At 42.5% G+C, this 25,709-nt stretch overlaps 1 protein-coding gene across 4 annotated transcripts in view; it reads right to left on the reverse strand.

The window, feature by feature from the left end:
• The window catches only part of LOC143996294 (integrator complex subunit 6-like), a 136,171-nt gene that overhangs the window by 32,038 nt on the left and 78,424 nt on the right, over positions 1-25,709 (reverse strand). For 3 of the 4 annotated variants that reach the window (XR_013277542.1, XM_077491421.1, XM_077491309.1), the window contains exons 8-10: positions 20,270-20,422; positions 13,289-13,421; positions 153-247 (exon numbers count right to left, since the gene is read on the reverse strand). Coding sequence is in view for 2 of the 4 variants with exons in the window: in XM_077491421.1 (XP_077347547.1) it covers positions 153-247; positions 13,289-13,421; positions 20,270-20,422 (381 nt within the window). In the remaining 2 variants the exon portion in view is untranslated. Of the gene's footprint in view, positions 1-152; positions 248-13,288; positions 13,422-20,269; positions 20,423-25,709 lie in introns of those variants that run through there. The other variant, XR_013277556.1, reaches the window with a different exon arrangement.

The raw sequence follows: 25,709 nt of genomic DNA on the forward strand, positions 1-25,709 counted from the left end.
ACAATGCTACTTTTTATCCACTCTGGTGAATGTACACATGTGGTTAGAAGTAGCCTGTATACCATTTTTAAATAAATAGTTTGTCTAAGTACACAAGTGTTTTTTTTTTCTTTCATTTCTGCAACAGTGGCCAAAAAGCAGCTACAGCTTACCATTAAGAAATAGGGTGGCATTGTTTTCAAGTAGTTATCAAAGGTCTGTCGCCACTTCAGTGTTGGTTTTAGTTTGTGCAACTTGAATAAATCATCTGAAAAAAAAATATTATAGAATATAAGAAATACATTAGAACATACAGTAACTGATACACAATACATTACAAGAAAGTTAATAGATAGGAACTACACCGGAAAGTGACTTATTCTCCATGCGTTATACCAGTGAAGATCATGTTGTCACAGACTTAACCACAACCAGAGAACCTACTCTGACCATGGCTGGGTTCACCAACAAGAAGATTCTAAGACCCCTTTCACACTGAGGTACTTGAAAACTGCCCATAAAACAGTCGGGCGTTTTTGCAGCACTTTTGCTGAGCTTTTCCGGTGCTTTTGAGGCGTTAGCGGTGTGCTTTTTTTACATTTAAAGTGGAGTTGCCCCCCAAAAAATAAAACTACTTAAAATTCTTAAAAAAAATCAAAAAAAAATAATTGGCAAAAAAAAAAAAATTTTTACTCACCTCTAAATACCGGTTGCTAGGGGGTCCCTCGTAGTCTGCCTTCTTCATTGCCCGGGCTGGTGACATCACTTCCCCTCGCGCCGCACATTCACCTGGGACCTGTCACGTGTCCCAGGTGACTGTACGGCGTATCACGGCGCCCTGCGCCGCTCGCGCATGCGCAGTGGGTGCCCGGCTGTGAAGCCACAGCCGGGTGCCCACAGTATGCATGACGGCGCCGCGAGCGGAGCGGGGAGCGAGGGGGGGGCTTCGTTCCCCCGCATCGCTGGAACCCGGGACAGGTAAGTGTCCGATTATTAAAAGCCAGCAGCTGCAGTATTTGTAGCTGCTGACTTTTAATTTTTTTTTTTTTAGGGGGTACCCCACTTTAAGGTCCCATGACTCAAAAGAACCATTTTGCAGCGCTTTTGAAGCACTTTTTGTGCACCTTTCAAGTGCTTCCTATTCGTTTCAATGGAGAGGGGCGTTTTAGCGCTCCAAACATACTGCTTGCAGGACTTTCACCACCAGCCAACCGCCCCAGTGTGAAAACATCCATTGATATTAATGGGAAGCAGTTTTCATTCGCTTTTTTTTTTTTAAGAGCGGAAAGCGCCTCAGTGTGAAAGGGGTCTAACAAACAGCTTGGTTTCCTCTAGAGATCATGATGGTAGAGCTGTATAGGCTGCTTCCTCCTGCCAGGTCAGTATTCCAGGTACCACCAGCCAAGGCAAGGTGAGTAAGAGGCTTTGACGCACTGACCACTGGAATAAATAATGAGCAGTGTATAGGTACCGCACACAAGCTACAAGTACAGCTCAACATACAGAGGGTTCCAGGGGAGCTGGAGACTAGGCGACAACAAATAGGACTTCCAGGACTGGGTTACGGCTCAGTTTTCAGGATTTTCAGGGAGAGGTTAGCAGAGTGTACAGCTGAACTTTCAAGGCTAAGGTACTGCGCTCAGCCTGCATGATTTCTAGGAAAATGTGAACTGAGTGCATTGCGGGACTCCCAGAGGCAAGGAACCACAATGTACAGGGTTCAGCAACATGTGGACAAACATTACTTAGGCCATGGTAGCTGATCTAAGCACAGCTTAAATAGAGTCACCAATTGCCAGATTGGTGGAGACTGATCCTGTATGTGGCAAGCAACAGAACTAAAACACTACTCAGCCAGAGTAAATTTGTCTGTGACAAACAATTTTCCAGACCAATGCAGGACAACAGAAAAAGACCAAACTGTCAACTATGCACACAAATGGTTAACAATGCTCATTTGTATTTAGCTTTTTAAAAACTGTGACCTCTTAACTGTACAGTGCCTTAAAAGTATTCACACCCCTTGAAATTTTCCACATCTTGTCATGTTACAACCAAAAATGTAAATTTATTTTATTGGGACTTTATGTGATAGACCAAAACAAACTGGCACAGAATTGGAAATGGTTTTCAACGTTTTTTTTTTTTTTTACAAATATCTGAAAAGTGTGGCATGCACTTGTGCTCGGCCTCCTTGACTCTGATAGCCCTAACTAAAATCTAGTGGAACAAATTTCCTTCAGAAATCACCTAATTAGTAGAGTCCACTTGTGTGTAATTTAAATGCAGTATAAATACAGCTGTTCTGTGAGGCCTTCAGAGATTTGTTAGAGAACCTTAGAGAACAAACAGCATCATTGGGGCCAAGGAACACACCAGGCAGGTCAGGGATAAAAATATGTAAAGGTATGTTCCCTCGCGCTATCGCGTGATTAAATTTAATCTCATAAAAATAAATAAATTACAGCTAGACCTAAAGTGTATACAGTGAACAAAAATTGGCATAGATAAAAGGTGATCAGCGCAAATATGATCCTGTGCAAAATGTATGAATAAACGTACCAATGGCTAATAACTGTAGCAAAATGTGCAATACAAATGAATATAGTTCAATTGTCCAAAATATATATCAGCCGTGCAAATAAATGAAAAAAGTCCCAAAAGGTCCTAGTAACATAAAACTACAACACAATAGATTGTAATGTAATGAAAACAAAATAGTTCACTCTATCAATAATGGACCAATGGAAAAAGTGCATCAAACGTAATCTTCAATAGTGAATCTAATCTATTACGTTTAATGTACATTCAGCATTTTTTTCCATTGGTCCATTAGTGATAGAGTGAACTATTTTGTCATCATTACATTACAATCTATCGTGTTGTAGTTTCATGTTACTAGGACCATTTTGGACTTTTTCATTTATTTGCCCGGCTGATATATATTTTGCACAATTGAACTACATTAATTTGCATTGCACATGCCATTGGTACGTTTATTCATACATTTTGCACAGGATCATATTTGCATATGAGATAGATATTTATTTATACAGGAGTTAGTTTGCATTATAGTTTATACATAATTGCACTGATCACCTTTTTTTTCCAAATATATTTTTATTGATTTTTCATAACAAATATACAAAGACAGGTATTAAAGGTTGGGCCCACCTGCGGGATTTCCGTACGTTTGGTTGCAGCACCATACAGATATAAACACATAGCTTCCCTAGAGGAACAACCATTACCAGTTCAACTGACTGGGAAACAATGGCATGTGAGTATTGTTGTCTACTACCTAAAGACTACAGCATATAACCCAGCATAGCATATCACATTCCTCTCCGACTACTGCCTGTTATCGAGATTTGGTAGCCTGTGGGTCCAATTACGAGGAAAAAAGTGAAAGCAAAAGAAAAGGGAGAGAGCAAGAAAGGGGGGGGGGGGGGGGGGGAGTGGTGGGGGGGGGGGGGGGGGGGGGAACGGGGCGGGAAGACTGAGGGTGAGGGAGGGATGGGAGACGGCCATAGACATGACAGTTAGTTCTCAGCTATACTGTATTTCGGCGTGCCTTACCTCATTCTTAATCGCGGAGGCTTGTTCCCATGAGGGACTTGCCTTCCGTCGAGTACTTAAATAGATTCCAATGGGTCCAGGTTTTTTGATACACCTCCCTTCTGTTGTTCGCGGTCATGATCAGATCTTCCATCCTATTAATCTCCTCTACTTTTTTCAACCAGATTGCTATGGTAGGTGGGTGCCGCTGTTTCCAGAGCAAGGGGATACAGGATTTGGCGGCATTCACCAAATGGCATAGAATGGCATAGAGACATGCAGCAGGAAAAAAGCTGGGTCATCTGGGATTATAAACTCCGTACATTTTTGAGATATCTCGCCAACTGCTGTCCAGAAGGGAGTTAATTTAGGGCACTCCCAAAAAAAAAAGTGTAAGATCGTCCCTATGCCCGACCCACATCTCCAGCATCTATCCGATGTCTCAAGGAAAATAGAGTGGAGTCTGTTGGGTGTCAAGTACCACCTCGTCAAAACCTTATAATTATTCTCCTGGGTCTTGGTACAGATTGAGGATTTGAGGGATAAGTGAATCATATTCTGTATCTGTACAGCGGTAAATGTTCGCTGCAGATCTGTTTCCCACTTCCTTATGCTGGGTAGCTCCGGTTGTTCAGGGGGTGTGTTCAGCAGGTTATAAGTCTTAGATAGTACTTGTGGGAGGGGTTCTACTCCAGAGCAGTTTTCCTCAAAAGTAGTGAGATGTCTCGCGTATACTATTGGTACCTTCAGAGTTTGAAGGAAGTGGTGTAGTTGCAAGGCCGGCCAGAATGTGAGATGAAAACGTCCTAGGGGGTCAGTGAGTGCTGCTATGGTGGGCCATCTATCTCCTATCACAAACTTAGCCGTGATGACGTTATCAGAGTCTCGCAAAGTCTGGAAATATGCAGGCGTCAGGCATGGGCGGAAACTAGGATTCCCCAAAATGGGGGTCAAAGGAGATGATCTGGTCGTTTGTTATAACCGAAGCGTGGCCTTTGCGCATTGTGTCAGGGTGTTTCCAATCAAGGGGTGTGTCTTAAGGGTGGGCAGTATGGCTTCCCAGCACCACAGCGCTCTATTCAAAAGGCATGGTAGATTGCTCCTGCTCTATCTGCGCCAACAACTTCAGCTCCCTGTGTCGTTGCCAGTCAATTACCCTGCCCAGTTGTACTGCTAAATAATACCCCCTAACATCCGGTAGTGCAATCCCACCACAGTGTTTAGGCATAGTTAATTGTGTACGTGGAATTCAAGGCCGTTTGTGCGCCCATACAAAACCAGTAAACAAAGATTGCACTCGTAGAAAGAATGTTTTTGGTAGGTGAACCGGGAGGGCCTGGAATAGATATAGATATTTTGGGAGTACACACATCTTCAGTAGATTACATCTCCCAAACCAGGAGTGTAAGTCCGTCTGCCATTTAGTCAGCAGCGCCTTAGTCGTGGTTAGCAAGGGTGGAAAATTTAGTTCATAAATTCGAGATAGATCACATGGAATTTTCGTGCCCAGATGTCAGTGCAGTCTGTGTCCATTTAAACTGAAATTCTGTTTTCAACCTTTCGAGGATGGCCGAAGGTATATTCATCCCCATCGCCTCTGATTTTGTGAAATTAATCTTTAGATTAGATACCTTACCATACATCTCGAATTGTTTAAGCAAATTTGGGAGGGATATAATCAGGTTCGTTAATGAAAACAGGAGATCATCCGCGTATCCCGAAATTTTGTGTTGTGTTTTACCCACCTGCACGCCCTGTATGTCGGGGTCCCATCTGATCGTAGACAGGAAGGCTTTCAAGGAGAGGGCAAACAGCAAGGGGGACAAGGGGCATCCCTGTCTTGTTCTGTTCCTAATCTGGAAGGGATCGGATAAGATCCCGTTTGCCTTAGCCTGTGCTGTGGGGTTTGAGTATATGCTCGCCACTCGATGCATCGTGACTTCTCCCAGACCGATGCGTCTTAGAACGGAAAACATGAATGACCAATTCACGCGGTCGAACGCCTTTTACGCCTCCGTGTTCAGGAGAACGCATGGGGTCCCTTTAGTTCGAGCGATGTGTATTAGATTGAGTACTTTAGACGTGCTATCGCTCGCCCCCGTGAGGGTATGAATCCCACCTGGTCCAAATGGACTATGTTCTGGATATGTCGGGCCAGTCGGGTCGCTAGAATCTTTGTGTAAAATTTAAGGTCTGTATTTAGGAGTAAAATGGGTCTGTAACTTCCACATAATGTGGGGTCTTTCCCGTCTTTATGGATTACCGAAATGTGGGCTTTAAGCGTGTCCCTGGCAAAGTTAGTTTCCGAATCTATAGCCTGAAACAATTGAATCAGTCTCGGGCCCAAAACAGGCAGCAGCGTCTGATAATATTGCATGGTGTACCCGTCCGGACCCGGGGCCTTACCCGGTTTCATCACGCCCACAGCTTTTTGTAACTCCATAAGAGTAATAGGTGAATCCAATTCCTCACTGAGTTCCGCGGGTAGCAACGGTATCCGAGACGTACAAATATATTCCTCCATGACCGTGAGAGGTGCCCCGGGCGACTGCAAATTATAGACTTGAGAATAAAATTCCCTGAATTCCTGAGCTATGTCTTCTGGGAGGGTCACATGTTGCCTGTCGTTCCTGGTCACTCTGGGGATATAGGAGGAGAATTTGTGCTCTCTCAGTTGTTGTTTCGCCAGTAACTTCCCACATTTATTAGCTGCTTCATAGCTCCCTTTACGGCAGAACTGTAATGCTGCCTTAGCCTTATACAACAGTAGGTCAGTAATCTGACCTCTAACAGTCGCCAGGTCCGCCTCCGAGGCCAGGGAGGAATTATGTTTATGCCTGGATTCCAGTGAGTCCAGTTTTTACAGAAGTTGAGTAAGTTGTGTCCGTTCCCGCTTTATGCGGGCCCCGTGTTTAATCAGGATGCCCCTAACAACCGGTTTGTGGGCTTCCCAAAGTACGCTGGGGTCGCAGTCAGGGCTGTCGTTCGTTTGGAAATATAGGTCCAGTTCCCTAGTAACCTCTGTTAGAACTTCTGGAGTCTGTAGAAGACTCTCATTAAGTCGCCAAAAATGGTGCCTGTGTGGCGTGCAGTCAGTCAATGAATATGTCATAAGGATAGGTGCGTGATCCGACCATGTGATGTTTCCGATCGCAGTGTCACCCACTGCCGGTAGTTGACCATGAGGAATCATGAAATAGTCAATTCTAGTGTACACTCTGTGTGTGGGCGAATAGAACGTGTTGCAGTCTCCATATATCAGTTGGCTTCTATGGAAAAATTTGGCAATTCGGCTAATGTGGCTCGGGGGGATCGACGATTTAGCCGTAGAGGTGTCTATTGACGGAATTAATGGTACATTGAAGTCCCCACCTAGAAGCAGGTGGCCTTGCTGAAATTCTTGTAGTTTGTTCAGTGTTTTCTCCAGGAACACTGCCTGACTGTCATTAGGGGCATAGACTGCCGCTGATCACCTTTTAACTATATCCATGTCAGGGATAAAGTTGTGGAGAAGTTTAAAGCAGGGTTAGGTTCTAAAAAAAATCTCAAGCCTTGAACATCTCACGGAGCACTATTTAATACATCATCCAAAAATGGAAAGAGTATGGCACAACTGCAAACTTACCAAGACATGGCTGTCCGCCTAAACGGACAGACCGGGCAAGAAGAGCATTAATCAGAGAAGCAGCCAAGAGGCCCATGGTAACTCTGGAGGAGCTGCAGAGATCCACAGCTCAGGTGGAAGAATCTGTCCACAGGACAACTATTAGTCGTGCACTCCACAAATCTGGCCTTTATGGAAGAGTGACAAGAAGAAAGCCATTGTTGAAAAAAAGCCATAAGAAATAAGTTTTGTATTTTGCAAGAAGCCACACAGCAAACATGTGGAAGAAGGTGCTCTGCTTAGTTGAAACCAAAATTGAACTTTTTTGCCTAAAAGCAAAACACTATGTGTGATGGAAAACTAACACTGCACATCACCCTGAACACACCATCCCCACCTTAAAACATGGTAGTGGCAGCATCATGTTGTGAGGATGCTTTTCTTTAGTAGGGATAGGGAAGCTGGTCAGAGTTGAAAGGAAGATGGATGAAGCCAAATAAAGAGCAATCTTAGAAGAAAACCTATTAGAGTCTACAAAAGACTTGAGATTGGGGTGAAGTTCACCTTCCAGCAGGACGACGATCCCAATCATACAGCCAGAGCTACAATTTAATAGTTTCGATCAAAGCATATTCAAGCGTTAAGCCCCATACACACTATCAGTTTTTCTGCTGAGTTTTTCCTTCAGGTTTACCAAAACCATGTAGTGCAAGGGCCTGCCTGATTGCATACAAATTTAAAACTCCTAAGGTTTGACCTCATATTATATGGTTTTGGTAAATCTGAGGGAAAAACTTAGCAGAAAAACCGATAGTGCGTATGGGGCTTTAGAATGGCCCAGTCAAAGTCCAGACCTAAATCCAAATGAGAATCTGTGGCAAGACTTGACAATTGCTGTTTCACAGACCCTCTCCATCCAATCTGACAGAGCTTGAGCTATTTTGCAAGGAAGAATGGGCAAAAATGTCACTCTAGATGTGCAAAGCTGGTAGAGACATCCCCAAAAAGACTTGCAGCTGTAATTGCAGTGAAAGGTGGTTCTACAAAAGTATTGATCGGGGGGGCTGAATATAAATGCATACCACACTTTTCACATATTTGTAAAAAGAATTTAAAACCAATTATTTTCCTTCCACTTCACAATTATGTGCCACTTTGTGTTGGTCTATCACATAAAATCCCAATTAAATACATTTACGTTTTTTGGCTATAATATGGCAAAATGTAGAAAATTTCAAGGCTATGAATACTATTTCAAGACACTGTAAACTTCTTATGGTAATGAATGACAGACATTCTCTTGAATATTAAACACATACTGCCTTATTAAAAAAGTACAAAGAGCAATAATTGCAAGCAAAGCCCAGTAATTCACAGCAACTATAATGCCATTTACTGTACAAAAACGAAAGTCAGTGGTTTCCATTTTATGTATTTTCCTGCCTAAATTGTAATGTCGTTCACACCTAGGCATTTTTGGGCATTTTTCTGCTTTAACCACTTAAGGACCGCCGCATGTAATTCTACGTCGGCAGAATGGCATGTACGGACCCCCCTCCCGCTGGCTGCGGCGGTCTGTTTCGCTTTAGGAGCGATCCGGGATGAGGGGATGGCCGTTGGTTTCTGGCCATCCCCCCTCGATCGCTCCTGGCAAATGAGAAGCTTCCCCTGCCTGTGTAGTGTAAACACAGGCAGGGAGGAAGTGATGTTACTCTCCTCAGGGCGGTCTTTTTGACCGGACTGCGAGGAGAGGACATAGTAAGTGTGCACCAATCACTACACTGACACGTAGGTACACATAGGCACACAAATCACCCCTCGACCCCCCCCTCCCAGTCACAGTGTCACCGATTTCAGTGATCATTTATTTACTGATCACTGCATTTAGTGTCAGTTGCGAGTCCAGGGTAGCCCCCCCCAATAAAGGTTTAACCCCCTGATTACCCCTAGAGTTAACCCGTTCACCCCCTTTTGCCAGTGTCACTAAGTGATAGTTTTTCTGATTGCTGCATTAGTGTGACTGGTGCCGCTAGGTAGCTAGTTATTTTTAGGTTCACCGCCAGGTTTTTAGACCAATTGGGAACCCCCATATACTACCCAATAAAGGTTTTAACCCCGGTTGCCCCTAGAGTTAACCCTTTCACCAGTGATCACTGCATAAGTGTCACTGGTGACGCTGGTTAGCCAGTTCGTTATTTAGGTTCCCCGTCAGGTTTTTATATAGCGTCCAGGACCCCCATATACTACCTAATAAAGGTTTTAACCCCCTGATTGCCCCCAGGTAACCCTTTCACCCCCTTTTGCCAGTGTCACTAAGCAATAGTTTTTCTGATCGCTGCATTAGTGTCACTGGTGCCGCTAGGTAGCTAGTTATTTTTTAGGTTCACCGCCAGGTTTTTATAGCGTTAGGTACCCCCATATACTACCTAATAAAGATTTTAACCCCCTGATTGCCCCTAGAGTTAACCCTTTCACCAGCGATCACCGTATAAGTGTCACTGGTGCCGCTGGTTAGTCAGTTAGTTATAGGTTCCCCGTCAGGTTTTTATATAGCGTCAGGGACCCCCATATACTACCTAATAACGATTTTAACCCCCTGATTGCCCCTAGTTAACCCTTTCACCAGTGATCACCGTATAAGTGTTACGGGTGACTCTGGTTAGTTTGCCTTTTATAGCATCAGGGCACCCACCATTTATTACCCAATAAAGGTTTAACCCCCTGATCACCCGGCGGGTGATCTCAATTAGGTTTTAGGGTCAGGGTGTGTGTCGCCCCAGGCAGTGCTAGGTTAGTGCCAGTACCGCTAACACCCACGCGCAAAGCATACACCTCCCGTATTGGTATAGTATCTGAACAGATCAATATCTGATCAGATCTATACTAGCGCCCCCAGCAGTTTAGGGTTCCAAAAAACCGCATTGTTAGCGGGATCAGCCCAGATACCCGCTAGCACCTGCGTTTTGCCCCTCCGCCCAGCCCACCCAAGTGCAGTATCGATCGATCACTGTCACTTACAAAACACTAAACACATAACTGCAGCGTTCGCAGAGTCAGGCCTGATCCCTGCGATCGCTAACAGTTTTTTTGGGTAGCGTTTTATATTTAAATCATGAAGGCGGTGCTTGGTTTTTGGGGCCCCGTACGTGGCTAGGCTCCCAAAAAGTCCCCCACATGTGGTATTCCCATACTCGGGAGAAGCAGCAGAATTTATTTTGGGGTGTAATTTCACATATGCCTATAGCATGTGTGAGCAATATATCATTTAGTGAAAAAAAAAAGTTTGTAATATTCCCGCAACTTGTGGCAAAATATAAAATATTTCATGGACTCAACATGCCTCTCAGTAAATAGCTTGGGGTGTCTACTTTCCAAAATGGTGTCATTTTGTGGGGGGTTGTGCTATTTTGGCATTTTATGACATTTGAAACTGTGATAGGTAGTGAGGAGTGAAATAAAAAAATTGCACCCTTAGAAATCCTGAAGGCAATGATTGGTTTTCGGGATGCCGTACGTGGCTAGGCTCCCAAAAAGTCCCACATATGTGGTATCCCCGTACTCAGGAGAAGCAGCAGAATGTATTTTGGGGTGCAATTCCACATATAACTATGGCATGTGTGAGCAATATATCATTTTGTAAACTTTTTTTTTTTTTTTTGTGTCATTATTCAATCACTCAAAAAAAATATTCAATGAGCTCAACATGCCCCTCAATTTCCTTGGGGTGTCTTTCTAAAATGGGGTAATTTGGGGGGGGGGGGGGGGTGTTTGTACTGCCCTGCCATTTTAGCACCTCAAGAAATGAGATAGGCAGTCATAAATTAAAAGCTGTGTAAATTCCAGAAAATGTACTCTAGTAAAAAAAATGTCAAAAGCGTATATTTATTGGTTTGCGCAAAAGTTATAGCGTCTACAAACTAAAGACACGTGGCTGAATACATTTTGGCCTAAATGTATGACTAAAATTTCGTTTATTTGATTTTTCTTATAACAAAAAGTAGAAAATATCTTTTTTTTTTTCAGAATTTTCAGTCTTCAATAGCCCGTTCACATCTGAGCATTCTGTCGCCTGAAGCAAATGCCTGCTGCTCAAAAAAAAAATACAGGAGCCGCTTTTTTGGCAGATTACAGGCATTTTTCTGCTTTTTACATTGATGATCTTTTGACCTGTACAAAATCGTGACAAAAATCACATGACTTTCTGCCTAAAAACTATAGGCTCAGGTGTGAATGCAGCCTTAAAACAAGCCCCAATAACGAATAATACATAATAAAGCCGAACAGATTTCACCAGGTAACATTCTTGAGAAAAAAAATAATAATAATTCAGTAGCTGCATAGGCTGTAGATAACAAATCAAATATTTGACTTAAAGCGGGGTTCCACCCTAAAGTGGAACTTCCGCTGATCGGAACCCTCCCCCCCCTCCGGTGTCACAATTGGCACCTTTCAGGGGGGAGGGGGGTGGATTTACACCCACTTCCGGGCATAGACTCCCGTGGGAGTCTATGCCTCTTCCTGCCCTGCCGCGCTGTCTGCTGGGACACACACGGGTCCCAGAGACAGCGCGGACAATTCCTATTGCGCTACGCGACTTGCGCATGCGCAGTAGGGAACCGAGAAGTGAAGCCGATTCGCTTCACTTCCTGATTCCCTCACCTAGAATGGTGGCGGCAGCAGCCAAGAGCCGAGCGATCGATCGGCCTCGGCATCACTGGACCCCGGGACAGGTGAGTGTCCATTTATTAAAAGTCAGCAGCTGTAGTATTTATAGCTGCTGGCTTTTAATATTTTTTTTGTAGGTGGAATCCCTCTTTAAAGAACAACAATGCTGCACAACTCTGATGAAGTGGAAGAAAGCTCCTAGGATGCCCCATGTTTACTAAATATATACCTGTCCTAAGTCACTGATGTTACACACACGGGACAGACACCACTGTAAGACTTCATACACACTAGTAAGCTAAAAACTGCATAAGAAACACTGGACACTGGAAAAATGCTGGCGTTTAGCAGAGTTTAGCCTAGTGTGCACGCTATATTTAGTAGCTGCAGCATTAAGGAGCAGGAACACAGTCATCCTTAACAACCAGTGAATAGGTTTGTTAAGTTGCGGGCTGGGAAGCTGGCCACTGCGTCCTTAACAGCGGATGAGTCATCTGCTGTCAGTGGGAATTTGATGAATGTAGAAAAAAAATTGCGGGCAATACAAAAATGTGAAGAAAAAAATTAAATAAAAAAATAAACGGTGTAGGGGTCTCCCCCCCCCCCCAAGCTCTGATTTTGAGAACCCCATGCCATTTTCTTTACTTTTTGGTGTGGGGTTCCCCTTAGAATCAATACCAGATATGGATTTTGAGTGGAATCCCAGCACCAAATTTTTTTTAAAAAATGCTGTGGGTATCCCCCAAAATTCTAAATTAGCAGACCCTCATCCAAGCATGCAGCATGGCAGGCTAGAAAAGTGCGTGGGGACAAGGGCCTCTTAATCTACAACCATGGCTGGTGGTTGTGGGGGTCTGTAGGGGGGAAGCAGCAGATCCCACCCCCCCCATGTAAATGAATATGGGGTACATAGCCCTACTCATTCACTAAAAAGCGTAAAAAGTACATAAAAATACAAGTTTTTGACAAGCCCTTTCTTTAAAAAAGAAAAAAAAAAAAAAAAAAAAAAAAAAAAAAAAAAAAGCCCCCCCTGCTGTAGATCCATCATCAATCGCGTTGTCCGCCGCCACGCCAGCCCAAAAAGACAAAACAAAACAAAAACTTCCAGTCCTGAGGCAGGCTCCCGTCATCTAACAGCTCTTAAATAACTAAGGGATAAGGCCACTAAGTGATGTCACCGGGTGGCACTGCCCCTTTGTGATGTTACCAACCGAGGGCATGCAGGGAGACATTTTTTTTTTTTCTATCACTAAACTCTCATGCCAAAAACACTGATAAAAGCCTGTGTGTGCATGCACACATAGGATAACATGCATGGGGAGTTAGGAGGCAGTTAAAAAAAAAAGTGATGCCCAAAACAGCAGCTGTAAAAATGGCCAGTGTGCATGAGGCCTAAAGGAGAATACAATGATGTTCAAGCAATGTAAGAATGGTCACAGAACTTGCTGGAGATCGAGTGGTATTTTCAGTGTAGTAACTCACCAAGTAAAGGAAGTAATACGGGATAGTTGTATGGCATTACAAAGAGATTCACACAGGTAAGGGTGGTGCTTGCTTTTAAATACCCAAATGGGTGTCCAATTTCACTGTATTTTCCACTACTGCTCACAAAAACCTGAAAGTAATAAAGATATAAAAAAAAAATCAGTTGGGGTACAGAAAAAAAAAAAAAAGATAAACATCTCAACAGAATGTGGTCTGGTACAACACTACCATGTAACACCTCCCACTGAACCAGACGGTACACAAATCAGCCATAGTGTCACAAGTCAAAGTGTGATAGAGATGCAATTAGTAATCTCTCTGCCTCACTAATAAAACAAGTTTGAAGAGGCAGCAATACCATACGGCTGACCAAACCATAGCACATTACATGGGGGTTGCTGACACCTGCACTAGAAAATGACAGATATAATTTATCTGGTCATCACAAACTTTAATTTCCTTCACTTTAAAAAAAAAATGTACTAAATTTCATGCACAGGACAGAAATGCAATGAGCAAGCTTTACAAAAAAAAAAATAACATCCAAAAATAGTACAAAATGTATGTAATTCAAACACAAAATCAAGATGCTGACAGTACTTGAATCAGTAGAGATTCACAAAAGGATTGCAGAAATGTGCAATCTGTAACAGTTGGGCATTGTATCTGCTGGTGGGACTATACTTCTAAGAAGTTGATCTTTCTCAATCTCTGGTCTTATCACAGGTTGAGATCAGATATTCAGTTGAGTTCAGATTATCAGCACATTATTAGTGTCCCCACATGCCTATGGCAAATAGTGCAGCATTTCTGGGTCCTGCACCACCTAGTGGGTTTTCTATAGACTTTTTTACACACACTCAGCTTTATCTACATACCAACCTGCATAGTTGCAGTCCTATAAAGCAACAGAGCTGACAATAGACTAAGGTGGAAAACCTTGGAATGCCTGCAGGACAGGCTGGTGTACACATAAATAGTAGAGAGACACTTGAGAAGGTCTGACAGCAGGGCCTGACTAGCCTGAATGTGGAAGCAAGACTCAGGGTGGGGCTTGGTGTGCATGCGAGCCAAGACTGTAGCAGACAAGGTTTGTGCTAGATGTGTTTTGCGATTTATGTAATGGCACTGGTACATGCTAGGGCCAGTTTCAGGGAGAGTGTTTGACTGTCAATGGGGAAGTGAACAAGACTTGTTAAATAACAAATACAAGTATTAAGCCAGAGTTACTCAAGAAGGTAAATTCAGATAGAGACATTATTTGACACCCAAGACCAAGAGTGAGAGAATGAATATTTGGCTTTGAGAGTCTGTGTCAATGATGTCGATATGATGCAATTATGTTGAAAGCTCCATATAGGATATAGAGCATTTCGATAGTTGCAGGTTTTCCATACAATGAGAACTCCGAACAGCAACTGGGTTTAACCACTTGACAGAAAGAATATTTTAACCCCTTCATGACAGGACTTTTTTTTTGCTATTCAGCACTATGCTACTTTAACTGGCAATTGCGCAGTCATGCAACAGTGTATGCAAATTAAATTTATATCTTTTTTCACACAAAGCGTTCTTTTTATGGTATTTGCTCACCACTGGGTTTTCTTAATTTTTGTACTATAAACAAAAAAATACTGAAAATCTTTTGAAAAAGAAAAATATTTTTTACTCTGTATAAAGCATATCCAATAAAATCAAATTTCTTCTTAAAATTAGGCCAAAATATATCCTGCTACATGTCTTTGATAAAAAACTAAAACGCCTTTTTGGGGACACTAGTATAGTTCTCATAGTGATTATGATGCAGATCTGTACAGACACTATACTGGTAATGGTGGCGATTAGTGACTTATAGTCTGACTGATAGTGTGGCAAACAATCTAGCGCTAACTGACAATGGCTAGGAGAGACGCTGACTGACACGGATGCCGCTTATGAGGCTGATACAGTGGTAATACTGTACAACGCACTAATTGCACTGGCTGTGAAGGGGTTAATATCAAGGGGCAATTAAGGGGTTAATTGTGTTCCTAACAAGTGTAATGTGTGCTGCTTTTACTAACAGATTTGTCTGCTATTCTCCTTGAAATTAAAGTTGATTTCAGGGAGAAGAAACAGACAGATCCCTGTCTAAGCGCAGAATTCTGTGCCTTTGTCAACACAGAACTCTGTGCTGTGATTGGCCACAGCCAACAGGTTTCAGCCACCATAAGGTACGTCACAGTGCCTGACTGTGCTACCCACTTGCCCTGCAAATATACAGCTATTGGGCTATACATACACTAGTGCCTAGGCGCCCTCATATAATGGTAGCAATGTTGATGCAGGAATTTCTCCTGCGGAAACATTGTATTCTGACAGGGAAACTCCCCTGCCAGAATACAATGATTAGTGCTTCCAGCCAATGGCTCATTTTCCAGCATGATCGTTCAACAGAAGTCAGCCATTAGATTGCTGTACACATATTGGTTGAATTGGTCAGGAGCCAAGAGCTCCTGCTGCTCTCACCGAGTTCAGAGAGAGGAAAGGAAGAGGAAAGGGAGAGCGCAGAGCTGGATTGAGACTGGGCTCCAGTAAGGGACTGCGTTAAGGTAAAAGACCTTTAGCCTTTACAACCAATTTAAGACATGCAAAGACCAATAAAGTGCACTACAAAGCAAGCATAACCTACCACTAAATTAATCAAGACTTCATTCCCAACGAGAAGAAAAAAACATCTATCCACATATTTAAGCAAAAGGGGTCAGGGCCAAAAAAGGTAGAGGCGCCTGGTATGCAGGTAACTTAAAAAAATGACTGAATTGCAGGTTGATCAATTCATCTCTGGTTGTGGAGTTTCCTTAAAAGGCAAACCTGGGTGAACTGACTATTAATTTTAGTTTCAGACACAAGCTACTCTGTTTACATGTAATTAGTAGCCTTCTCTGAACACATCTGGTTCCTATATTGGTCTGTTGACATTTACAACTAGATTTCAGCTGTAATACGGTAACATTTATCCTGTGGAAGCCAAGCTGCTGTCATATAAAGCTTCCCATACAAGAAAGTGATGTTTCCTAACGAGCCATATTTCAAAAGAAACACAAGCTTCTATTTAAAGCGGTTTATCCTCATCTCAAAGAATTCCAACTGTTCTGGGAATACAGTCAAAATTCTAGTCTTAAAAAAAAAAAAAAAAATACAGTTTCCACCAGCAGAGCTTTTTAAATCTCCAAATACAACCAACTGATGATTGTGTTCCAGTTTGTGAAACTAGGAGTGCAGCCAATATTCAAAATACCTGACTGCTGACTGTACCCACCTCCATCACTGGTACCCATCACCTGTGGAACAGGACAAAGCACAGTTCCAAGCGATCAGAATTTTTTCAACACAAGTATAACTATTATAGCTCTGCAGACCTTTAAAGTGGAACCATTAAATCTAGCGGTGAAAGAATAAGGTCAAATACTTACCTTACGTCCCCACTCCAACAGACTCCCTCGATCCATGTGGTCAGTCCAGCGCCACCTCCTCTCCAAAAAGTTCCAGCCATGGATGCACTCCAGTCTCCTTCACATATAATACAATGCTAATAGCCTTGCATTGCACACAATGACACAGAGGGCTGCCCACAGGCTGGAACATTGCGGCAGGGCAGCAATTAAATTAATAAAGCCTCTTCGTTATCCTCCTAAACTTAAATATTTAACCTTGTAGTGGACCCCTGCCCCTGAGTCCTCCAACTGTTTTTTTTGTTAAACTCAATCATCCCATCTGTTTTCTACAACAGACAAATCATTCTGTAGTCCAAGATAAAGGCTAGGAGGACATGGTGAAGAGAACACTGAATGTCTGACAAGATCATCAGTTTTTATTTTTGTTTTACATAATTTAAGAAGACACTTCCAATGGTATATCTCAGTGAACATCTTGATTCCAGGCCCAGTCTGTACACTATGCTTTATTTTTATTTTGTCTATACAGCACAGCCCTGTTGTAGGTTTTGTTGACATCTTTAGAGAACCAGTGCCCATTTAAAGCATGACTAAATATATTGATTTAAAGCTGGAACTAATCCCTTCTATACTTTACAGACAAGAAAGCTGCCATCTTAGCCTGTTTTATCTGTAGTTGCCCTGGTGGTGCACGTGATCAGTTATACCACCAGCCATTTGATGGCTTGACAGTTTATTTGAGGGGAAACGCAATTAGGACAATTATAAATCAAGGCATGCTGTGAATTACAACAGTTACATTTGCTTGTATTTCCAACCAAACTGTCAAATCAATTGGTTGGTTTCATAACTGATCACATATACAGCACCATGGCAAGTGCAGATCAAACAGGGACTAAGATGGCAGCTTCCATGTCTGTAAAGGATAGGTGGTCTGCTTTAAACAGTGGCTAGGAGAAAAAATGTTAACACTACTGTGCGTGTGCGCAAGCTGAATCCAAACAGACTATAAAAAAGGAAGTAGAAGGATCCCAACAAACAGCCACACTACCATTAGCAATAAAAGCTGTTTTGTAACAAAAATAAAGGACATCTTTTAATCGCTTTATCCTTATAGGATCCTTCCATTCTTCGTTTTTTAAAACCTCAGCAGCTAGCATTGAATGTGCTATTGGACTACAGAAATGCACTGGAAGGGGCATAATATAAAACTTTGGCAAAATAAATATACAGGTTGTGCCTGGAAAACAGAAGCTCCATGGGGACTGACTGAACATTATCAATCAGGCCTTGCATATACCACATGATTTTCACATTGTGAACGAAATACATGGTCTCTGCCCAGACAAGCATAATGGGCTACCTAACTAAATATATAACATGTATTAGTGGTTTACCCATTTGCCTACCAGGCCAATTCTGACATTTCTCTCCTATATGTAAAAATCATCATTTGTTTACTAGAAAATTACACAGAACCCCCAAAAATTATATATGTTTTTTAGCAGAGATCCTACAGAATAAAATGGCCATCACTGCAACTTTTTATCTTGCACGGTATTTGTGCAGCAATTTTTCAAACATGTTTATTTTTGGAAGTTTTATGCATTAAAAAACAAAACAAAAAAACAAACAAAAAACAAATAGTCAAGTTAGCCCAATTTTTTGCATAATGTGAAAGAGGATGTTATGCCGAGTAAATAGATACCTAACATGTCACACTTTAAAATTGCACACTCTTGTGGAATGGCGCCAAACTTAAAAATCCCCATAAGCAACGCTTTAAAAAACATTTTTTTTAGAGGTTACAGGTTTTGAGTTACAGAGGTCTAGTGCTAGGTCTTGCTCTCGCTCTAACGTTCGCAGCGATACCTCACATATGTGGTCCGAACGTCGTTTACATATGTGGGTGTGACTTGCGTATTCCTACGCTTCTGCGAGCGGGGACTGGGGTGCTTTTTTTTTTGTTAATTTTACTTTTATTTTTCTAGTTTGATGCTTTCTTTGTACATTTTTTTAAAATCACTTTTATTCCTATTACAGTTCAATAAGTCCCCAGATCTCACCTCTAGGCTGGGAAGCATGAAATTGCCCAAAAAAAGGAAGATTCTGGTTTCCCAGCCGAGGCGGCGCCATTTTTTTCAAATGTAGAGGCTGGGCGTGATGTCATAACATGGTGCCCAGCCTCCAGACGATCGTAGAGTCTCCGGGGACTATCTGGCCTGGCAGAAATCTCTATGGTCAATGTCGGCTGCCGGTCGGTTCCTTCTCCGGTTTGCCGATGGCAGGAGCAAGCCAGGAGAAGCACCAAAGAGTCAGGAGTTCCCTCCTGTGGCCTATAAAAACAGCCACTATGATTGTTTGTATGGTGCAGGGAATCACCGGCTGAAAAATATGATATCTGAATGATGTCCGTAACTGCAGGTATCATTCAGATATCACTGCTCAAAGCCGATGACGTTATATGGACGGGCAGGAAGCGGTTAAGTAATGAATCCTTGGCTTGCTATGAAATTTAGAAAAGTTAATCACATAATGGGCGGGGAGGGGTTGTCTTCCAGCATGCACACAAATCTAGGCTTCCAACAATGACAAAGTCCTGATGCAAGTACAGTCCATGTGGCTTTTGCACTGTATTTATGTGTTTTCAACTAGCTGTATAATTTATTTTACCCTCTCACAGTTTACTATTTGACACACAAGCTTTCTTATAGAACATTTTACCTCAAACGTTTCTGCTGACTTTTTCATAATTGAATGGAAGGGTCGATGCCAACCCACTCACTATTAGGCAGAGTTGAGCTGCAGATGATCCCTTGGACAGATATATTTTGAGGTTTATAGAGCTGGTAATCCAAATTTTCTTTAGCAGTAGCTCACTAAACGTGTTGTGTCTTAGTTGGTTTCCCCAAAGAGCGGCTTTGCATTTTACTATGTTTATAGCATTCACTTCCTGAGTCATAGTTAAAAACAACCAACCAATCTAACCGAGTAAAAAAAAAAAAAAAAAAAAAAACTGTCATATCTAGAATTCATCTTTGTAGAAGCCACTCAGCCTTTTGTGAAAGTAGTTGCTTTGCATTCATACCTTATGGGATAAATGGTTCCACTTAAAAGAATAGGTATGACTTTAGTATCTATTGCAGTGATGGCGAACATTTGCCATGATGCTCGGCTATACTGCAGAGTGCATGAGCATCATGGGAAATATAGTTCCAAAACATGTGGAGTGCCAAGGTTCACCATCACTGATCTATTGAATTACAAACAAAGTAGCCACAATATTGCCCAGCTTTCTAATTAAATGTCTACTTCTGTTTCTTATTTTCTGAAGTACGTGCTAATATATACGACGTACAAAGGATCTTAGAAAACTGGAGTTAAAAAAACGCTAACAGTCATTTTTGGTTCATCCAGAACAAAATGTTGGGTAAAGTAACCAAATCATAAACCACACTTTTAATACACAGAATTTCCTAGGGCAAAATTGGTTATTCATCATACATTCACTTATCCCATCTCTGAGAAATAAGGTACAGACCTGCCAGCAGGTGTGAGGAGACTTCCGTTCCAAGATATACTGAGTTAAAGGAGATGGCTCTAGCTCATATTTATCAAAAGGTAACTTATCAATGACCATGGGCTCACAGTCAACACAGGAGAACCTCACCACAGGATGAGCTGTGCGAGGAGGCTGCAAGAGAAAAAAAAAAACACTAAATGCAGACGATCATTCAAACATAAAATATATGCAACTGAGAATACTAATAATTTAATAGATAAAACTACATAAGGTCTCTCGTTTACACTGTAGGTCATTTGTTCCACTTCCTGTGCCTAGCATGACTTAATTCCCACAACTGAAGCATTCAAAAGTTATTTTATATTGCGAACAATAGGATTTATTTACTTACCTGTAAAATCCCTTTTGTTTTACAGCACAGGACACGGGATCTTTAGCTTAACCAGAGGTAATATGCAGATACCTTTAGGTTTTTGTAAGCTGGCAAAAGAAGCTGCAGGGACCCTCCCTATGCAAGCCTACTCAATCCCTGCAAATCGTAGATTTGTAGCAAGCAATATGGAGATTGTAAATAACAGTGGGGAAGGGCTGGTGTCCTGTAGAGCAGGATGGGGAAGGCAGCTCCCGGAGTCTAACAACCCCCCCCCCGCACTGCAAAAGAGCACTGCGATATGATTACAGTCCCCTTCGTATCACAGTGACCCTTGCAGTAATTGCCCCCCCGATCCACATCACAGTGCCCCTTGCAGTCATTGCCCCCCCATCACAGTCCTTGTACTTATGGCCCCGCCTTTATAGTCAGCCACCCCCCCCCCCCCAAAATCACAGTCCTCCTTGCCACTTGAATCTCTGCCATAGTCTGCACTGTCCGCTGGACACTGACAGGACTGGGGATGACTGAGCCTTTAGCAAGGAATCATCCAGGTATCCCCCAATGTGAATCCCCTAAGAAAAGAGTCAAGCTAGCACTAGGTTAAACACCCTGGTGAAAACCCAGAGGGCCATGGACAGGCCAAAGGACAACTAATTGGTAATGCTGACTGCCCACGGCAAAATGCAGATAGCGCTGATGAGTAGGAAAATGGGAAAGTTCTAGTAAGCATCCTGAATGTCCACTGAAGCTGGATAATCTAGTGGAAGGAGGGAGGCAATGACTGAAGGAGGATGAATCCAAAACTCCAGCTAGTAACCCCTGGAAATTACTCTGTCAAACCAAACATTTAAGAGTTCATGGGATCAGAAGGCAAAAAATGCTGGCAGATGTTTTGCCACTGATGAGCAGGGGCGCCCTCTCACTGGCAAGAGGGAGGGCTTGGAGCCAGACTTGGAGCTGGTTTAGAGGACCACATGCTTCAATGAAAGTGTGATCCAGACTTAAAGGATTTTTTTTGAGAAATAAATAAATGCACATATTTCAGGAAAAGGGGCTGACACCCGAGCATGCACAGGAATTGTACCAACCTGCATTGGGGCCAAAGAAGCCTTCACAAATGCACAGAGGGGGAGGGTTCATCCTGGAAATCCGGTTAAGCGCATCCGCCAAGTAGATCAGCAGTTGCGCAAGGCCACAGGTAAAAGCTCCCTTTGGTGGTGAGCAGAGAGATCTAAAATAGAGCTAGAGTCTCTTTGAAAGTGAATGAATAAAGGCAGAGACCTGGCCTTCAAGAATGCTTAAGGTCAAGAACTATTTTTATGTAGGCCAGAATGCGAGGCACAGAGTAATCATTGGGATTGAAGTGCCTGTGTTCACACCGGGATACTATAATTGATCTTCCTGGAAGAGGCTTTTCTTGCTTTTAGCAAGGCAGGAATCACTGACTGAGAAACCCCTCTATCCTTTAAAATACCTCAGTTTCAACAGCCATGCTGTTAAAGCCAGAGAAGCGGAATGGAATAAAGGGCCTTGAGATAGCAGATCTGGCCTGTTGGGAAGAGGCCAGGGGTTTGTCTGCTGGATGTCCGAGTACGTCTGTTTAACAGATTCTTCTGGGTCAGTTTAGTGCAATAAGAATCAGTTTTTCTCTTGTTCCATTTTCTTGAGCAGACATGGTAGAGTACGCACTAGATGGAAGTCTTAAAGTGGCCTGACCTGAGACCAGGGGATTATCAAGGCATCTGAGGATTGAGCTGGAGGATCCCTGGTTTTGGCAACAAACGGAGGAAGTTTGTTGTTTAAACTGGAGGCTAGGATGTCTATATCAATCACCCAACTTTTGACATTTCAGACTGAAGGTATCTGGATGAAGGGCCCCCCTTGATCTAGGCGGTGGTGACTGAGGTAATCTCCTCTCCAGTTGTCTACTCCTGAAATGTGAACCACAGAAATCACTGGACAGCAAGATTTGTCCTTGAGATTATCTGTTTTTCTTCCTTCAAGGCAGGCAGACTCCTGGTGCCCCCTTGACTGTTGATGTAGGTCACTTCCATGGCATTGTCTGACTGCACCCAGATTGGGTGTTCTTTCAGAATGGGACCACAGAATGCTGCAGAGTCAAAAAGGACTGCTCTGAGCTGCAAGATGTTGACGGTGAGCTTGAGTTCCCCCAGCAACCATATTCCCTGGACTGTTAGAGAATGGAACACTCTGCAATCCGAGCGATTTCAATCTTTTGCGATAACTTTCTAGAGATAGGGAAAGAAGAAATTTCCCACTGTTAAGGCTGGGGTGATGATCCACCAAGACAGGGAATTCCTTTCTTGGCTAGACAGGAATATGGGTAAAATTGAGAAAAAAAAGCCTGCTTTCCCAGGTTGACAAAAATATTTAGCTGGAGAGCAGTTGAATGGAATTGGGCAAATGTATATGCCTCAAATGAGGCTAGAATTAGGACTAGAACTCTCAAGAGAATATCATTATAGGAAACTTTCTTCTCTGGGATGTGTCCAGGACCAGACCCAAGTATTCCAAGCAAAGGGAAGGCTAGGGAACCAAATTTAATAACAGAACCTGTGCGTAATGTACTGAAATGAAACTGCTGCACCCCAAAACAATCTGAATACATGTATGCAAAATCTCTGTAAAAAGGAGAAAGGGTGTGCTGCTCCTTTAAGATTCCATCAATACTATTGCCATTACCAACCAAATAAATAAAAATCATATACTACATTACATAACCAAATACTGTGAAATAAAACATATGATGTGCAGAAAAATGTGATACAGTCCCAAATAATGAAGGGACTGATATTAGCCAGGTGGCAGCAGTAGCATGAATACAGCAAACCAAAATGTGTTCCAACACCTCTCACTAGTATATATGGGTATCTTACCAGATATACAGATGCCCAAAAAAAGATCAATATGCACTTGGCTGTAGGGCAACTATACTAAATCCCACCCTCATGGTATCACAATAATCCTCAGATGGCAGTCACTGCAGGGATGTTAAAAAGCAAGGACCAGCTCCCATAGTGAAGCAGTAAAAACATACATTCAGTTTATTTAAAAATGCATTCACAGAGATGAAAGGTAAAGTATCGCTTGTAACAGACCAGTATAGCCACATTGCATATCTGTGTGAACCAAGACATCATGTGGCAAGCCCCTCCCAACACTTTTTTCCCCAAAGAGGCATTGTAAGGGAAACAGAGCATGTGTTCCCCCAACGATGCCTGTTCCAGACAAACATGTTGGCTGGGGATTGACAGTTGACTCAGAAGAAGTGGTGAGGGGATAGAGTTTTGAACCTGATTTTGTAGCCCTTTGAATCCACCCGACTGACTCCTAAGGTCTGGGACATCTGACCCAGAGAGAGGTAAACTAAAAGATAGCCCCCCACTCTTAGGAGTGAGGGTGCGCTTTCAATGTGAAGAGGACGTTGGGGGAAAGCTTGGTAGCCTTTGTGGGCCTAGCCTTGCGCCAAAAGAAAGGTTTAGTTTTTTTTTTTTTTGTTCTTTATTTTCAATCTTGATTGTCATACAGAAAAAGTTAATACACTCTTGAGAGTACATGACAACACTGAACAGAGTTGTACAAACCATCAAGCACCCACAGCTAAAATGCATTGGCACACCAACAAAATCTGATATGCCCAATAAGCTCAAGTTCTTTTGGGAGGCTGAATTTAGGTTTTGAAGTTGAAGCCTGGTTAACTACTTCAGCCCCGGAAGATTTGGCTGCTGAATAACCAGGCCATTTTTGCGATATGGACTGTGTTGCTTTAACTGACAACTGCGCAGTCATGCGACTTGTACCCAAACAAAATGGACGTACTTTTTTTTCACAAATAGAGCTTTCTTTTGGTGGCATTTGATCATCTCTGCCGTTTTTATTTTTTGAGCTATAAACAAAAAAGAGCGACAACTTTGAAAACAAAAAAACAACATGCTTGTGCTGTTTGCTATAATAAATATCCTCGATTTTTTATTTTAAAAAAAGCAATTTTTTTCCTCAGTTTAGGCCGATATGTATTCTTCTACATATTTTTTGGTAATAAAAATCGCAATAAGAGTATATTGATTGGTTTGCGCAAAAGTTATAGCATCTACAAAATAGGGGAAAGATTTACAGAATTTTTATTTTTAATTAGTAATGGCGGTGATCAACAATTTTTTATTGGGACTGCGACATTATGGCGGACAGAATGGACACTTGACACATTTTTGGGACCATTGGCATTCATACAGCTATCAGTGCTCTAAAAACGCACGGATTACTGTGTAAATGTCGCTGGGAGGGAAGGGGTTAAAACTAAGGGGCGATCAAGGGCTTAACTGTTCCCTAGGGAGTGATTCTAACTGTGGGGGGAGGGGACTGACTGGGTGAGGAGACCGATCATTATTCATATTTAGCATGAACAGATTGGTCTCCTCACCCCTGACAACACGGAGATCTGTCTATTTACATTAACAGATCTCTGTTCTGTCTCTGTGTGGAGCGATCACGGGTGCACGGCAACCATTGTGAACTCTGACCATGCACATCGGCTCCAGCAGCGTGCACGTGGCCCCTAGCGGGCGAAAGGTGAACCAACGTACAGCTACGTTGGTTTGCCCAGGGGAGTGGCTGGTCAGGAAGGGGTTAAAGCAGACAGGTGATCTCCATTGAGGCGCTAGGAGCTCTTGAGGTGATTTTTGGGATCTACCGTTGTGAAAGTAAAACTTTCCCACCCGTGACCGCTTTAATGAATTGGTCAAGTACCTCACTAAAAAAAAGACATCTTCCTCGGTAAGACATACATGAGGCCCCTTTTGCAGACACCTCCAATTGTCCAAGTTTTTAGCCATAACAGTCTGTGCATATGAATGGAGATTTAAGACATTCTTTAAATTTGCTGCGTGACATTTTTTAAAACGTCCACACAAGAATAGGGGTGAAGGCATTTGCTGTAACTGCACAGTCCTAAAATATAGGGTCATGGTTGTGCATTGCCATGGTCCTGTTAGATGCAGTTTTAATTCTGAAATTGCAGCCAGAGTTGGTTGTGAGGACAGGCCTGGCAGAGTAAAGAGTCTTTCG

This window comes from Lithobates pipiens, unplaced genomic scaffold, assembly GCF_037356315.1.
Source record: "Lithobates pipiens isolate NorthernLeopardFrog02 unplaced genomic scaffold, aLitPip1_a1.2 Scaffold_1, whole genome shotgun sequence".
Classification (NCBI taxonomy): Eukaryota; Metazoa; Chordata; class Amphibia; order Anura; family Ranidae; genus Lithobates; species Lithobates pipiens.